This window comes from Erythrolamprus reginae, chromosome 7 (genome assembly GCF_031021105.1).
Source record: "Erythrolamprus reginae isolate rEryReg1 chromosome 7, rEryReg1.hap1, whole genome shotgun sequence".
NCBI classification, from domain to species: Eukaryota; Metazoa; Chordata; class Lepidosauria; order Squamata; family Dipsadidae; genus Erythrolamprus; species Erythrolamprus reginae.
In genome coordinates, this window is record NC_091956.1 from 74,769,272 (window position 1) to 74,785,935 (window position 16,664).

Consider the following 16,664-nt stretch of genomic DNA (forward strand, 5'->3'; position numbering starts at 1 on the left):
ACGATTGGCAGGGAGCAGCCTTTAGGCAACAAAAGCTCTAATTAGTGTTTTCCACATTCTTTTCCAATTTTCTCCTGTTTTTCTTCCCCATTAGAAACTTTGTGTTTGCAAAGTGCATGGCATAAAGAAATGTCACCTTTAGAAAGAGACAAAGTATCCTCTTGAAAGTCAAGTATCTTCTAATTGGAACTGGGCTAAGAAAATGGAGAAAGGGTCAAGGGGCTTGCAGACAGCATTTCATTACCTGAATTCACAGAGATGCGAGCCTGACGGATAACCAGCTGAGGGGCAATCGGTACCGTAGGCTCAAGTTGATGCAGCCGTTTGACAATTTGAAGGATCTGGCTGGAACCATCAACCCAATATAAAAACCGGTCAACCAGAAATGCAATAGCTGTTGCTGTCAGATAGTCGCTGGTGGCAATGGAGGATTTTAAGCAAATCTGAAAAAAAGAGGACCAAAATATGTGAATAGGAACAAGCTGCCGTAGGAAACTCTTTGCAGAGGATGGTCCATAAAATATATCAATCACCAGGAGATAGAGAAGATACCAAGCTGCAATATTTGTTCACTTATTTCTCTGAAAGATGTTTATTTTTATTTATTTATTTATTTATTCAATTTTTATGCCGCCCTTCTCCTTAGACTCAGGGCGGCTTACAACATGTTAACAATAGCACTTTTTAACAGAGCCAGCCTATTGCCCCCAGTACTCATTTTATTCTCCTCGGAAGGATGGAAGGCTGAGTCAACCTTGAGCCGTGCTTCCCTTGAGCTTAAGAAACTCCCACGGCAAAGTTGGAACATATTTCAGCCAATACAGAAAAAAGTGGAAAGGGATTGTGTGAATAAGACTTCACACAATATGGTATACACTGTTGGTATAGCAGAGTAATATTCTATCTTTGTGTGAAGTGACATTTTTCAGGTTCACTCAGCTTGTTAACCAAATGAGAAATTTAATCCTGTAAACAAATATATGGCTTGTACTAAGCCGCTAACAGTTTAGTTTGTTGATTAAACCACTGTTGCTGAGTTCGCAGATAATGGACAAATATAAAATATGGTTCACAAACTATAGAGAGTGAATTAACACCATAGGCTAAGATAATCCAGCGTACAGTTTAAGAACGCTGTAGATTAAATTAATCTACAGATAAAAAAATTAAATTTGGTTTTTGCAAAAATCAACCGGGCTTAAATTGTGGAGAATGTATCTTACAAATTTTAATCAGAACTAAGAACTGTGCACAGCATCTCTGTAAGAAGATACTCTTTCAGTCATGAGAATTTAACCACATGTCTCTCCTCCTTATAAATAAATGTTGAAAGCAGATTCCCTTTCACTATAGGGAGGGGAATTTTCCTGCATGGTATTAGCAGGAACGCAGAGTATATGTTTACTCACAAGGTCAGGGTGTCAACCGCAACAACACAAGAGCACGCAACAGATTCAAACTTAATACGAACCACTCCAAACTTGACTGTAAAAAATATGATTTCAACAATCGAGTTATCGAAGCATGGAACTCATTACCAGACTCAATTGTGTCAACCCCTAACCCCCAACATTTCTCCCTTAGACTCTCCACGATTGACCTCTCCAGGTTCCTAAGAGGCCAGTAAGGCACTGGTGTGCTTTTCGTCCCCTATCCAATTGTCTTTCCTTTCTCTTACTTATCATATATATTTTCTTTCTTTCATATATCCTCTCCTCTAAGTTCACTTTTACCCTTATATATATTACTACCAGTGTTCCCTCTAATTTTTTTGGGGGGTGGGTGGAAAAGTATAGTGTCTAAGCGGCAGTCCCTTTGGGACTGGGCGGCACAGAAATATTAAATAAATAAACAAACAAACAAACAAACAAACAAACAAACAAAAAACCCACCCTGTTTTGCCTCAGAGAATTTCAAAATAAAATACTGTACTGTGTGTCTATAACAGGGAGCTCATAATAGGGCAACTCTATCAATATCAAAATGCCACTTAAATAGTTGAGCTAGTTTCAAACTAGATTTTGATTTTCTTTCTCTCTTCCTTACTCCCATTCTTTTTCTTTCTCTTTTCCTTCCTCTCTTTTTTCTATCTGTTTCTCTCTCTTCCTCTCTCTCTCCTTCCCTCTCACTCTTTCCCTCTCGGCTTCTGGGCAGGTTTGGAAAACTCTGAGTTGATGATGATTTTTAAGTGAGCGATTGCTCACTGCTCAGCTTAGAGGGAACTATGATTACTACATGTCTATTTTTCTTCCTATGTATTTGTGTATTGGACAAATGAGTAAATAAAAAATAAATTAATTAATTAATTACTTTGAAGTTTGCTCTTCAGATGATTTAGGCAATTAAAAAACTCATTCTTTTGGAGGATTTTTTGAAAGTCAAATAAAATGTGGCCATTGAAAAGGATTCCCCTTTTTCTGAACTACTTTCTACTTTCCACAATGGGAGGAATTCTCCATCTTGAAGCACCTGTAAATCGATGCTGCCTAGGTATAAATTCTTCACAGTGCTCCAGCATGTATGCAAGCATTGCTTTCATTGCCTAATATATTTTTCCCCTTTGCATCTTGCCTTCCTTTAAGAAACTGAAACACAAAAGCATGGGAGAGGCTGACCTGCCAGACAAAAGGTCCTTTGAGTCCCTAGGAAAAGGAGATGTGAAGAAGGGTAGGAGGAATCCAAGTGGCCCTATTATTTCTGCATGCACTAATTAGACATTTTTCTGTCAGCTATTGAGCACCACTGAGAGGCCAAACTCACTGAATTCATTTCTAAAGTGTTTACAGAAGTTTGCATCTGTTTGTGTCTCTTCAGGAGGAAAATAAGCACTTCAATAGCATTGTGAAAAAAATCTATACCAAGTTTTCCTATTCTGGGAGGCTGGGCAGCTGCATAATTTAACTCTCTGCTTTAATGCTAAAAAGCTCTTGTAACCCTCTCCAAAATCAAGTTGACATGAAATAGGGCAAAGTCAAGACAGGGGAAGAATATTGTCTATTTTATTTCTCCTTTCCTTCACTCTGATAAATTTAGCTTGATATCAGCTATTGATATTATAAAACATTTCTCTGGTTTTTCTCAACAATACATTAAGAAAATATTTGACTAGTTCTTCGCGCACTGAATTATACAACAGTATTTAATCCAACAGTATTTAATCCGCAAGAAAACTATAAAACTTATAGATGTCAGACTTCTTCGCCCTAAAAAATATTTTAATATTCAGGAAAAAAAAATCAGGCAAATTGTGGGAAGGTTTGAAGCAATTGAAGTGTGTAACAATGATTTCATACTTGAAGCCTAATAAAGCAACTCATTCCTTCCTCTCAAAATCATTGGCAGAGATCTAACAAAATTATTTTTCACAGGAGACACTAAATTCTGTCCAATTCAATTCTGTTTATTCAAACCCTATAAAAACCTTTGGTCTGCCATCATTTTTTTTAAAAAAAATCTATGTGGTCTGGAATCTTCTTTTTTTGACAGATTGATACTGAGTTATATCATCATGCAAAACATGATGTAACTGGAAGGATTGTACCCTAGTTCAAATGTTTCTATTCACACAGATCAAGAAACTCTAAAAAGTGTCCATCTGAACTTTCCTTTTAGATAATTTAGTCAATAAACTAGGATAGGATTGAACCGTATTTAGGAAAAACAACCCATCTTTGTAAACTTATTTTTCACCTTTTCACTTTCTCTAGTTATCAATAAAACTAGCTATAATTAATAATTTTGAAAGCAAACCAGTAACTGAAAGAAAAATATTTTCTTGTGTTACAATGACATAATGACTATATATAAATATACTGATAGGAAAAGGGGGAAATATGCTTATCATTTGGAAATGATAATCTGAAGTTAGTTGGGGGAAAGATCAAAAGCAACATGAGAAAATATTATTTTACTGAAAGAGTAGTAGATCCTTGGAACAAACTTCCAGCAGACGTGGTAGATAAATCCACAGTAACTGAATATAAACATGCCTGGGATAAACATATATCCATCCTAAGATAAAATACAGAAAATAGTATAAGGGCAGACTAGATGGACCATGAGGTCTTTTTCTGCCGCCAGTCTTCTATGTTTCTATGTATGGTATATGTTTATACATTATATCAGTATAATCAAATAAGTGGTTTATAGTATTCCTTCCATTTATGCATAATATGTATGCTAAGAATAGCTTGTTTCTATATGACTTTCACATAGAATTATTATCATTTTTGAAACCACCATGCAATGATCTAATACAGGATTTTCAAAACCCATTAAGATAATATCTTACAATTTATGCTCAACTCCTGGAGCCCATGCTCATAAATTTTCTTTGCAGTAGTACAGAAGTGGTTTCGTATTGGCTTCTTCCGTGATTTTTCAAATCCCCAGTCTAGTTTACAGCCTTCATATTTCTTATAGTCTCTGATCTAAATATAAATCAGGTCTGACTCTGTTCAGCTTTGCCAAGTTCAAGCAGGTGCTGCCCCCTGCTGTGGCAAAATAAGTTGGTACTGTTAATGATACCAAACCGTGGTCCTTTACAATGGTATTGTCCAGAGCACATAGTTGTACTAATGCTTCTATGTTTGAATGCTTCCATTCACTATATCTCAGTAATTTCTTCACCAGTTTTGAAGCAAAACTAGGTTTGATCTTACTGCTGGTTTTGTTTCCAATTCCACACACATGTCCCACCTCCCCACAAAAGAGTGACTGATACGTAAAGATGCATATAATGTACCTCTACTAAATTAGTATACAGTGTTCCCTCGATTTTCGCGGGGGATGTGTTCTGAGACCGCCCGCGAAAGTCAAATTTCCGCGAAGTAGAGATGCGGAAGTAAATACACTATTTTTGGCTATGAACAGTACCACAAGCCTTCCCTTAACACTTTAAATCCCTAAACTGCAATTTCTCATTCCCTTAGCAACCATTTAGATTATTACTCACCATGTTTATTTATTAAAGTTTATTTTAAAAAAATTATTAAAGGCGGACGAAAGTTTGGCGATGACGTATGATGTCATCGGGTGGGAAAAACCATGGTATAAGGTAAAAAACCTCAAAGTATTTTTTAATTAATATTTTTGAAAAACCGTGGTATAGCCGTTTCGCAAAGTTCGAACCCGCGAAAATCGAGGGACCACTGTAATTTCCAATAAATCAATTTAAAATTGTAATTGTAGTATTTTTTTTGTATGCCGCCCCGAGTCTACGTAGAGGGGCGGCATACAAATCTAATAAATAGATAGATAGATAGATAGATAGATAGATAGATAGATAGATAGATAGATAGATAGATAGATAGATAGATTTTTGTCAAAATAAAGTGTAGAAGTAATTGATTCAGTAAATTCAAACAGCCCAACTTTTTAAAAAATACAATGTAAAGAGGGTGGATGGAGAGAAAAGTTTTTGTATTCCTCATGGCTACAGAGAGGAATAAGTATGCACTCTGCTTGAACATCTGTTCAATGTGTGTATGTAATTGAATTTAGGGCACAAAAGGAACTTCGTGGCTAAAGAACTGAAGAAGGTGAAAATGGAATTAGATTTGCAGAATTCTATACGTAATTAAATTGTTTACATCTGGATATGTGTGCAGATTGGGGATGAAAATAATGTTTTTTCAAAGCACTCTAGCTACACAACAGACCTGTTATAGGAAGAAAGAACCACATTTGCATAATTTTAAGATCATGAGATAAAGGCAATACGAGAAACCTAACAAATAAATAAAAATGTGATTGTGCTAATCCTGGTGGATACGATCTCCTGAAGTGGAAAAAAATAGGGAGTTCAAAAGAGCTCAAAAATAACAATTGAAATAAATAATAAGAGTAAAAATTCTAAGTTGGTCGTTAAAATTCAAAATGTTTGGACCTTTTTTTGGGAATAACCATTTAAATAATCTTAATAGCTATTAAGTGTTCTTAGTGTTCATAGAGATCACATTTTCTGCATTTTATTGAATCAATTAAACATTTATTATCAGCTACATTAATCTGAATTGAAATTAAAGAATGAGAGTTACATCCAAACTACTTAAATTATTCATAAAAATTGTGCTAAGGTTTATCATATCTTCTTTTCATTTCAAATTCCTAGCTAAAAGTTCAACAGTGAAAATAATGAAAAGATCTGCGTGCGACGCAGACGTTTTCAGGGACGACTTTTTGTGAAAAAGTAATAGGAGAAGTATATGCGTAATATAGTAAATGTATTTTATATGTAAAAGAAAAAAAGGGGAAAAAAGAGAGTACTGTATATGTTAGTAGGTATTAGTAGTAATGTGTTATGTGATATGCATTGCATTAGTTTAAAGACGGATAAAAAGAGATATGGTATAAGCTTTGTTGCAAATTGATTTGTTTTTGGAGCTGTCTTTAAATTAATTTGAGTTGGGTTGGAATGTTCAAGGGTAAGACAGGGTTAATGGTTTCATAAATTAGTGGTTTTATAATATAAAAGTTTGATATTTTTTTTGTGAAACCCATTTGTACCAATTTTCCCATATTTCATAATATTCTGAGTCTTTTTTGTTTTGTGTTTCCATTGCTGTTTTTGACATTTTGGCACACACTCTATGATTTTTGTGATAACTACCAGTAATGAAGGTGTTTGGTCTCGTTTCCAAAAGAGGGCGAATGATATCCTTGCTGCTGTTAGGATTTGTAAAATAAGATATTTTTGTGCTTTTGTAAAGTTTTGCCTGAATATACCGAGAAGGTAAAGTTCGGGTTTAAATGCTAAGTTGGTTGACAACAATATGGGTATTCTGTCCACTCCCTGCCAGCTCTTCAGCATCTTTTATGACCGTTCTCATTCTGCTAGTTTTATACAATAGGATTCTGCAGCCAATACCAAGCTGAACTGTTTAAAAGGCTGATGTAAGCAGCCCCGATTACTTTGCATACCCAACCAAACAGTGGTCTGCAAACAAAGCTTGGCTTGTAACAATGCAAGGCTAAGTCAAAATTTTCAGACAGGAGCCCCAAGTGCTCTCACAGAGATACTTTGAGATCAGGGAAGCTACTCAAGATGTAAGATGCTGCATGCTGTGAATAAGGACTACAAAATCTGGCCTTGCAGAACAATAAACACTTCATTCAAGGATCCCAGAGCATTTGCAAACACTGGTTCAGAGCTTATTCTAAACTCACCACTTTAGAATAAACCCAGACATAACATGTTAACTGTTTTTTCTCAACAATTCCAACAAAGGGTGTTTCTGGGAGAATTAAAATAATTCCTCAAATCATACGAAAATAATAAAAAATTCATTTTTAGCTGTCAAGCTGTAATTCTGAAAAAAAAAATACATAGAATTCCACTGAAAATCTGATAATGCCTCGATTATTTAAGTTTAGAAATCATTTTTATATTGGGTCCAAATATTATTAAATCGAGAGGGTTTGTATTTTGAAAGCCAAATGTACTTTTGTGTTGTTTATATTTTGTGTTTATTTGTATGTATGTGAACCAGTCTATGGCTACTCCATTGTCTTGTAGTTGTTGTCTGGTGAAAATGTTATCATTAGCATCTAGTAATTTAGAGTAGGTTATTATTTTTGGTACTGAAAGAGGGGTCTGGTACATAAAAGATTCATTTGGGGATAGCCATTTTGGAGTTACTAGATAATAGGGTTTTTTAAATCTGTTGCCATGTCGATATTAATGTATTTCTAATATGATGATTTTTAAAGTATTTTGGTATTTTATTTGGTTCTACCATTAAGAATGTAAGCCATCCTGATTGTAGATTAAATCCTTCTAGGGAAAGTAATCTTGTATTTTGTAGTGTTATCCAATCTTTAAGCTTAGTTAAAATAGTCGCTTGATAGTAAAGATAGAAGTCGGGGAGGCCAAAGCCTCCCCTTGATCTGTGATCTTGCAGATTTTTAAATTTTATTCTTGCCTTTTTTTTGGTCCAAATGAATTTCCTAATTAGTTTGTGTAATTGTTCAAAGAATGGCTTGTTTAATTAGATCGGAGCTACCTGGAATAGATATAGATATCTGGGGAGAATGTTTGATTTTATTTAAAACCGGGGGTGGGGAGGGGAAGCAAAGCAGGAAAGGAAAAAGGCTTTTTTGACTAATTCTAATAATATGGGTCAAAATGTCAGTCAAAGTACGATTAAAAGGAAAACAAAAAAAGAAGTGTCTCCTTTCTCCTGTGGTACAATGGTGCTGGAATATAAATTACCAATGAAACTGAAATAATACTTCAAAGCCCAGAGGGCGAGGAACACAGTATTTGGAAATAACTTCTTACGGTAGGACGAAACTACGAAAATGATGGGTAGCCCACAAACTTTGGGACACTTGAGTGAATAGTTTCAAACTAGCATGACCTGGGGCCAAGAGACCTATAGCCCGTAACCCCAAGATCTGCTTTGTTTTGCTGGGGCAGCTGCAGTTATCAACAGATGTTTCCACAATAAATAATTGGTATCATCCCAGAAATGGTTCGTCTACCTGGGGTGAGAATATAATGTATGCAAACAGGGCTTTGCTATTACAGCCACATTAATCTCCTATCTATCCAGGTTTCTCAGGGAGTTTTTACTGCAGGTGTTCTTTTTCTAGGAGGGAGCAGACAAATGCTTTTGAGTCTAGGGGCTTTGTGGGCATTGTCAAAGGGTCAGCCTCCACCATAAATTTCTGTCTAAGGCCACACACCAGAAAGGAAAAGAAAAGTTGAAAGAAAAAGAAATAAAGGAGCGGGGAGGGAGGGGTAAGGGGTAGGAGAGAGGGGGAAGAGGTAGAAAATAGCCAAAACAAATTCAGAATCACAATAAAACTCCACTTAGTGCCAGGAATTTGTAAAACAGCAACCGAGCCCTCCTCCTCTGTCAAGGCGTGTAAGTTACATCACGCACGCAAATTAAACCCATTCGCTTATGGAGTGGGGGGAAGAAGAATGACTTAGTACTGATTCAATAGAATTTTAAATATTACAACTCTCAGGCAAGCATTGCATGATGTCAACATTCAGTGTATTATTTGAATCTGCTTGGAGTCTTACATTTAACTTTTTTTATCTCCACAATCCCATGGATAAAGATTGGAAATTCATATCCGTGCAAATACTTTTTAGAAACACTTTAAAGGCAATTTTTATCAGAAAAAGCTGCCACTAGGAAGTTGGTTTCCTTGGATGGGAACGGTCCAAATAAAGGATTCTGGAATCCAACGGAGCATAGCTAATAGGAATCTCCCATCTCTGTCCATGTATATAATATGGAGTAAAGATACAAGTGAACAAAAGGTGGAATTGTTTCATTAGAGAATTGGTCCAGGCAATTTGTGGTGCCCGATGAATTTTGGATATTAGGACTGTTCAAGTGATTGAGATTCAAAGATAAAGCATCATTTGGACCCTGTCTGGGTGTATAGGAAATAATAATAATTAATAATAATAATAATAATAATAATAATAATAATAATAATAATTTATTAGATTTGTATGCTGCCCCTCTCCGAAGATTTGGGGTGGCTCACAACAATATTAAAAGACAATATAACAGTAAGACAAATCTAATATTAAAAGAAAAAGATATATAAAACCCCAACAATTAAAAAAACCATATAACACATACATACCAAACATAAAATATAAAAGCCTGGGGGAGGTGTCTCAGTTCCCCCATGCCTGGTGATATAGGTGGGTCTTGAGTAATTTGCGAAAGACAAAGAGGGAGGGGGCTGTTCTAATCTCTGGGGGGAGTTGATTCCAGAGGGCCAGGGCCGCCACAGAGAAGGCTCTTCCCCTGGGGCCCGCCAGACGACATTGTTTGGTCGACAGGACCAGGAGAACGCCAACTCTGTGGGACCTTATCGGGGTCACCTTAAAGCAACTTCCTCCTTGTTTGGATTTTTTATTGTGGCTGTTTTCCCATTAATTAATTAATTAATTAATTAAATTTATATGCCACCCAACTCTCCAAGGATTTGTGTGGCTAACAACAAAGGGAAACAACATTTAAAAGAACGATTTAAAATTATTTTAAAAACTCCTAATAAAACCATACATATCTCTCACTATTTCTCATGGCTGGATCTAGATGGTACCTCATTCAATCAGAGGCCCCAGGCCTTCCGAAAAAGCCAGGTCTTTACATCTTTCCAGAAGGCTAGTAGGGTAAGGATGGCAGGAATCTCCAGAGGCAGCTAGTTCCAGAGAGCCGGAGCCTCCACAGAGAAGGCCCTTCCCCACAACCCTGCCAGTTGACATTGTTTGGCTCACAGGACCAGGAAAACTCTGTGGACCGTTATCGGTCGCATTGCAGGAAAAGGTGTATGGCTAATGGTCCTAACAGGTGCTAATTGCACACTCAGATAACTTTAAGTCACAGTTGTCCTATGAATAGATTTGATTTCATTCTTCAGCATGAGATGTTTCCTCTATAAGAGAGGCTTAATTCATCTTTCAGAGCCAATTTGGGTAAGGCAAAAAAAATATGAGACTTCTTTCCATGCTGACTTGTCGGCATCCTAAAATCTGATCCTCAAGCCCTAGCACAATAATAATAATAATAATAATAATAATAATAATAATAATAATAATAATATATTATTATTATTATTATTATATATTATTATTATTTATTAGATTTGTAACTCAAAAGCATACTGGGATTAAAAATGCAATAACAATATCTGTGACTTTGAAGCTTATTTGAATTCAGCTGCAGTGAACTATGAAATACCGCAGCTCCCTCATCATACATTCCATTATAAACACGAAAGATTGGATATTCTTGCTTAGCATAAGTATTTTAAACTACAAGTTGTTCATAGAACACTTTTAACCTTAGCAAATGTAAAGCAACTCTTTTATACAGCCTACTGCATCCTTCTCCAGTGGAGCTTCCTGGATGTGTTTTTTTTAAATATCCATCAACTGCTCACACCCCTGCTGTCATATGACTGCATTTTGGGCACTTGGCAACTAACCCACATTTATGCCCATTTACAGTCCTTTAGTCAGTCACATGAATACAATTTATGATGTTTTTGGAAATCATATTTTCTTCTGATTTTCAGCAGAAATGCCCCATGAACAATGTGTTCACTTAACTGCCACAAAAAGGTTATAAAATGGATCTGGTCATGGTGTGTCGCATAAGTTACCATCTAATAATGGCGGGTCCATTATTATAATTTAATGATTACGGAGCCGGGCTGGCGCAGCAGGTAGAGTGCTGTACTGCAGGCCACTGAAGCTGACTGTAGATCTGAAGGTCAGCGGTTCAAATGTCATCACCGGCTCAAGGTTGACTCAGCCTTCCATCCTTCTGAGGTGGGTAAAATGAGGACCCGGATTGTGGGGGCAATAGGCTGGCTCTGTTAAAAAGTGCTATTGCTAACATGTTGTAAGCTGCCCTGAGTCTAAGGAGGGCAGCATAAAAATTGAATAAATAAATAAATAATAAATAAGGAAATATACAAATTTGTTTTCCCAAATACTCAAAACCAGCTACCCATCACCTAGTAGCTTTGAGAAGAAAGGAAGAATCTCAAAAGTTTTCTAATGGAAATACCCTTTTCAAAATTATAATCATAATGTAACAAATAAAACAAGTCTGCTGGTCCTCAGCATAGAACTAGGCAAGCCCTACTAATGTTAATCTTTATCTAACAGGTAAAATTTAGAATGAAATTTTTTGCCTCAAGGGGAAAAATGTTAAAAATGTTAATCACTGCCATAAGCAATTATCATGGAACTATTACTTCAAAAGAGATCTATCTACTTGCTATCTATCTATCTATCTATCTATCTATCTATCTATCTATCTATCTATCTATCTATCTATCTATCTATCTATCTATTTATTGGATTTGTATGCCGCCCCTCTCCGTAGACTCGGGGTGGCTAACAACAGTGATAAAAAACAGCATGTAACAATCCAATACTAAAACAACTAAAAAAAAACCCTTATTATAAAACCAAACATACATACAGACATACCATGCGTAAATTGTAAAGGCCTAGGGGGAAAGAATATCTCAGTTCCCCCATGCCTGATGGCAGAGGTGGGTTTTAAGAAGCTTACAAAAGGCGAGGAGGGTGGGGGCAATTCTAATCTCTGGGGGGAGTTGGTTCCAAAGGGCCGGGGCCGCCACAGAGAAGGCTCTTCCCCTGGGTCCCGCCAAATGACATTGTTTAGTTGACGGGTCCCGGAGAAGGCCCACTCTGTGGGACCTAACTGGTCGCTGGGATTCGTGCAGCAGAATCTTTGCTTTGATAACTAGAATCATAATGGCACATACAGTGATACCTCATCTTACAAACGCCTCGTCATACAAATGTTTCGAGATACAAACCCGGGGTCTAAGATTTTTTTGCCTCTTCTTACAAATTATTTTCACCTTGCAAACCCACCGCTGTCGCTGGGATGCCCCGCCTCCGGACTTCCATTGCCAGTGAAGCACTCATTTTTGTGCTGCTGGGATTCCCCTGAGGCTCCCCTCCATGGGAAATCCCACCTCTGGACTTCCGTGGTTTTTGATGAATCCCAGCAGCGCAAAAACGGGTGCTTCGCTGGCAACGGAAGTCTGGAGGTGGGGGTTTCCCAGCGAGGGGAGCCTCAGTGAAATTGCAGCATCGCAAAAACACAGAGGTCCGGAGCTGGGGTTTTGAGGACTTTGGTGTTTTTGCAATTCTGCGATTTCACTGATGCTCCCTTCGATGGGAAACCCCACCTCCGGACTTCCATTGCCAGCCGAAGTGCCCGTTTTTGTGCTGCTGGGATTCCCCTGCAGCATTGCAAAAATACAGAAGTCCGGAGGTGGGGTTTCCCATGGAGGGGAGCCTCAGGGGAATCTCAGCAGCGCAAAAACGGGCACTTCGGCTGGCAAAAGGGGTAAATTTTGGGCTTGCACACATTAATCACTTTTCCATTGATTCCTATGGGAAACATTGTTTTGTCTTACAAACTTTTCACCTTAAGAACCTCATCCCGGAACCAATTAAGTTTGTAAGACAAGGTATCACTGTAGTTGATTTTTAAAAATCATTTTATGCTCGCTAAATAAGATAACCTATTCTTTATCAGGCTAGTAGATAAAATTTGTGTTTTTCATTTGCACACTCCAAAATATACCTGATGCACTTGAGTAGCTTCTTTCATCTCTTCACTGCAAGAAGTCCTCTTTTGCGTGAACTTCGTGCTTACATGAAAATGCATACTAAACTACAGATCAGGTTACATAACGTGCAATATGTGAACAAAATCAAACCACTGACCCCACGTCTTCTGATGACAATAGGAACCAATTTAACTATTGACTTGAATAGAGGCAGGCTAGCAAATGTCATGGGGTAGAAGCAACAGTGAAAAATGGGGGGTGTATGTGGCGGGGTCACCACCGGTGTAACAAGGAAGCTACCATCTGTTGGGTCACTGTAAATTTAAGAACTAGTGCAGGTTTCAAGGACAGGTGTCTTTGGCGTCATACCAGTAACTCATGCAGCCTTGCATTGATCAGATCTTGCAAATTTGTTTTGTCTTCAAGGTCTATGGCTTGTTTGTATTGCCACCTTTCTGGCACAAAGGGCCACTTCATTTCCTTGGCCTCTTCGATGAGGGTCCTCAAATCCTCAGGGAGTGAAGCTGAAAGGGTCAAAGGGCAGGTAAGTGAGTCAGCCACAAAGGTTACAAGGTGATACCTTTCTTGCTGAAAGCATTCCCTTCCCCAGATTGCCTCCAAGGAACCACAAGCTGCCACTTCTTCCAGCAACAGACCAACAGGGAGAGGGGCTACCTGTCAGCAGGTGACCTCTCATCCTTCGCCCTGCAGCTAAACTGGAGCTTTCTGCCATTATAGAAAGAAATTTAGCAGGAAGAGAAAGACTGGGTTATTTGAAAGGTATCAGCATAGAATGTAAGTTGGAAAGGAGTGGAAGATATAGGATGCTCATGGAAAATTCATGAATTTGGCTAAATGTAGAATTTCTTTTTTATATTTCTGTTTGGTTATACCCAATAAGTAAAATTCCAGGGTTTTTTCTATCTCTTGCATTACTATTTCTTTTATTATTCTTTCTATCATTTTCCAGTAAAGCTTAACCTTACTACACATCCACCATTGATGATAATAGGAACCTATTTCTTTCTTACATTTCCAACATAATGGAGACGTCTTAGGGAACATTTTTGCTATTCTACTCGGTGGGAGATGCCACCTATAGAACATCTTAATTTGATTTTCTCTTAACGCAACCGACTTTGTCATTTTCCAATTTGAGATCCAGACATTTTCCCATGTATCTATATCAATTTCTCTACCTATGTTTTTACACCAGCTTATCATATTGTCCTTTAAGGTCAAGTCTATATTTTTATGTCCAATCATATATTTATATGCTTTTAGTCATTCATATTTTGACAGCGGCCAGGATAGTATATGCGCAAAATTGGAAAGGGGAAAATATTCCCAAAGAGGAAGAGGTTATCAAGAAAATATTAGATTGCTCTGAAATGGATATGATGACAAGACGGTTAAAAGACCAAGAGGAATCAGAATTTTATGTGATTTGGAATAAAGTGTATATATGGATAGATAAGAAGAAGAAGTAAAAGTAAAACTTATGTGAGAAATGTAGAAGTATGGTTATGACTTAAATATGATGTTCGACTTAGTTTATACATGAAGGTTTTTTTATATAAGGTAGGTTGGGTTGATTCAGTCACTCAGTGTATTTTCACGGTTAAAAGTCTTCTTGAACCTTTATGCCACACTGGTTCTCAACAAAATTGTTAACTATGTTCATCATTTTGCATCCCAAGCTAAGAACTCAGGCAAGTGTCATAATGATTGAATATCTCCGAGACCGCCTCCTGCCGCACGAATCCCAGCGACCGATTAGGTCCCACAGAGTGGGCCTTCTCCGGGTCCCGTCAACTAAACAATGTCGGTTGGCGGGCCCCAGGGGAAGAGCCTTCTCTGTGGCGGCACCGGCCCTCTGGAACCAACTCCCCCCGGAGATTAGAACTGCCCCTACTCTTCCTGCCTTCCGTAAACTCCTTAAAACCCACCTTTGCCGTCAGGCATGGGGGAATTGAAACATCTCCCCCTGGGCATGTTAATTTATATATGGTATGCTTGTGTGTATGTCTGTTAGTATATGGGGTCTTTCTTAAATCTTTAAATATTTTAAATTGTCAGATTATTTATGATTTGTTTCCACGTGTTGGGAGCCGCCCCGAGTCTTCGGAGAGGGGCGGCATACAAATCTAAGTAATAAATAAATAAATCAAATAAATCCAGGTTTGAACATTCTAGGTCTATAAGTGGGGTTAGTGCAAATAGTATTGTGTTTTTTATCCTGCTAAAAAGTTGTTTAGAAAGAAGTGAGAGATATTGTGAAAAATTATCAGCCCAATTATCTAATGAATCCAAGTTCTCTGGATGAAAAGCAGCTTTTCGTGAGACACTATTCTGATATTAAATTAGGATAAGAGGTGTCTGCAATTATTATATGTGATAGATCAATAGAATCTCAAGGGAAGCCAGTGATGTATACTAGTAAGAATACTGAACTAGAGAAAATCCAGTCTTAGATCCATCCTCGACCATGTTATTTCTTAATCAATGAATCCTTTTTTTTAAAAAAAAAAATCTTCACTAGAATTCTTTGTTGATCAGTGTATGCAATGCGAAAATATGAAAGGTGTATGAAAAAGTTATAGAACAGGAACTAACATGAAAGATAAGGAAGACAATGCTGCTTCAAGGCAAGACATATATATGTGTGTGTGTGTGTGTGTGTGTATGTGTGTGTGTGTGTCACATGTTTTTTTGCTGAATTTGAAAATTAAGGGAGACTAGGGTAGATCTATTTCGGCCTTATTTTGGCCTCATCAGCTAGCCATACCCACTGGGACTTAAACCTGCAACCTTTACCTTGTAAGGCAGAGAATTATTCTCTAGGCTACAGTATCCAATCCCTTCAGCTCTGCACCAGGGAAGGGTTAAATATTTTTGTGTCGAATCACCCTGGTGTATTGAAGGAACATCACAGTTCCTTATTTGCCTCTTGGCCCAACTCATGACCATTTCCAAGGCAGTTAATTTTATTGATAGCCGACAATTCTATCTTTATGTGTCACATGTTTTTTTGCTGAATTTGAAAATTAAGGGAGACTAGGATATATATATATAGATAGATAGATAGATAGATAGATAGATAGATAGATAGATAGATAGATAGATAGATAGAGATAGAGATAGATATAGATGATCAAAAATTTATTTATCCTGGTTTTAATATGTACAATAACAATAATAACAGAGTTGGAAGGGGCCTTGGAGGTCTTCTAGTCCAATCCCCTGCTTAGGCAGGAAATCCTACACTATTTCAGACAGATGTTTATCCAACATCTGCTTAAAAACTTCCAGTGTTGGGGCATTCACAACTTCTGGGCATTTCTAATTCTAATTTCACTTCTAATGAGTATTTGCATTTCATTTCAACAATTGATGCTCAGCGTGAATTTGAATGTTAATAATTGTAACAGTTATTTAATGGTTTAGGGATTCTGTTCCCTTTCGTCTCCTAAATTCTGCCTCAACTGAGCATCACAGAAAATAGTAACATCTCCTTGTTTTGAATTCAGTAACCACCATATGTTGCACCATTGCTGTTATCT

At 37.3% G+C, this 16,664-nt stretch overlaps 1 protein-coding gene across 1 annotated transcript in view; it reads right to left on the reverse strand.

The window, feature by feature from the left end:
* ALPK1 (alpha kinase 1) overlaps nucleotides 1-16,664 on the reverse strand; it is a 68,935-nt gene that overhangs the window by 19,482 nt on the left and 32,789 nt on the right. The window contains exons 3-4 of the mRNA XM_070757874.1: nucleotides 13,471-13,625; nucleotides 245-443 (exon numbers count right to left, since the gene is read on the reverse strand). Coding sequence (XP_070613975.1) covers nucleotides 245-443; nucleotides 13,471-13,625 — 354 coding nt within the window. The remainder of the gene's footprint in view (nucleotides 1-244; nucleotides 444-13,470; nucleotides 13,626-16,664) is intronic.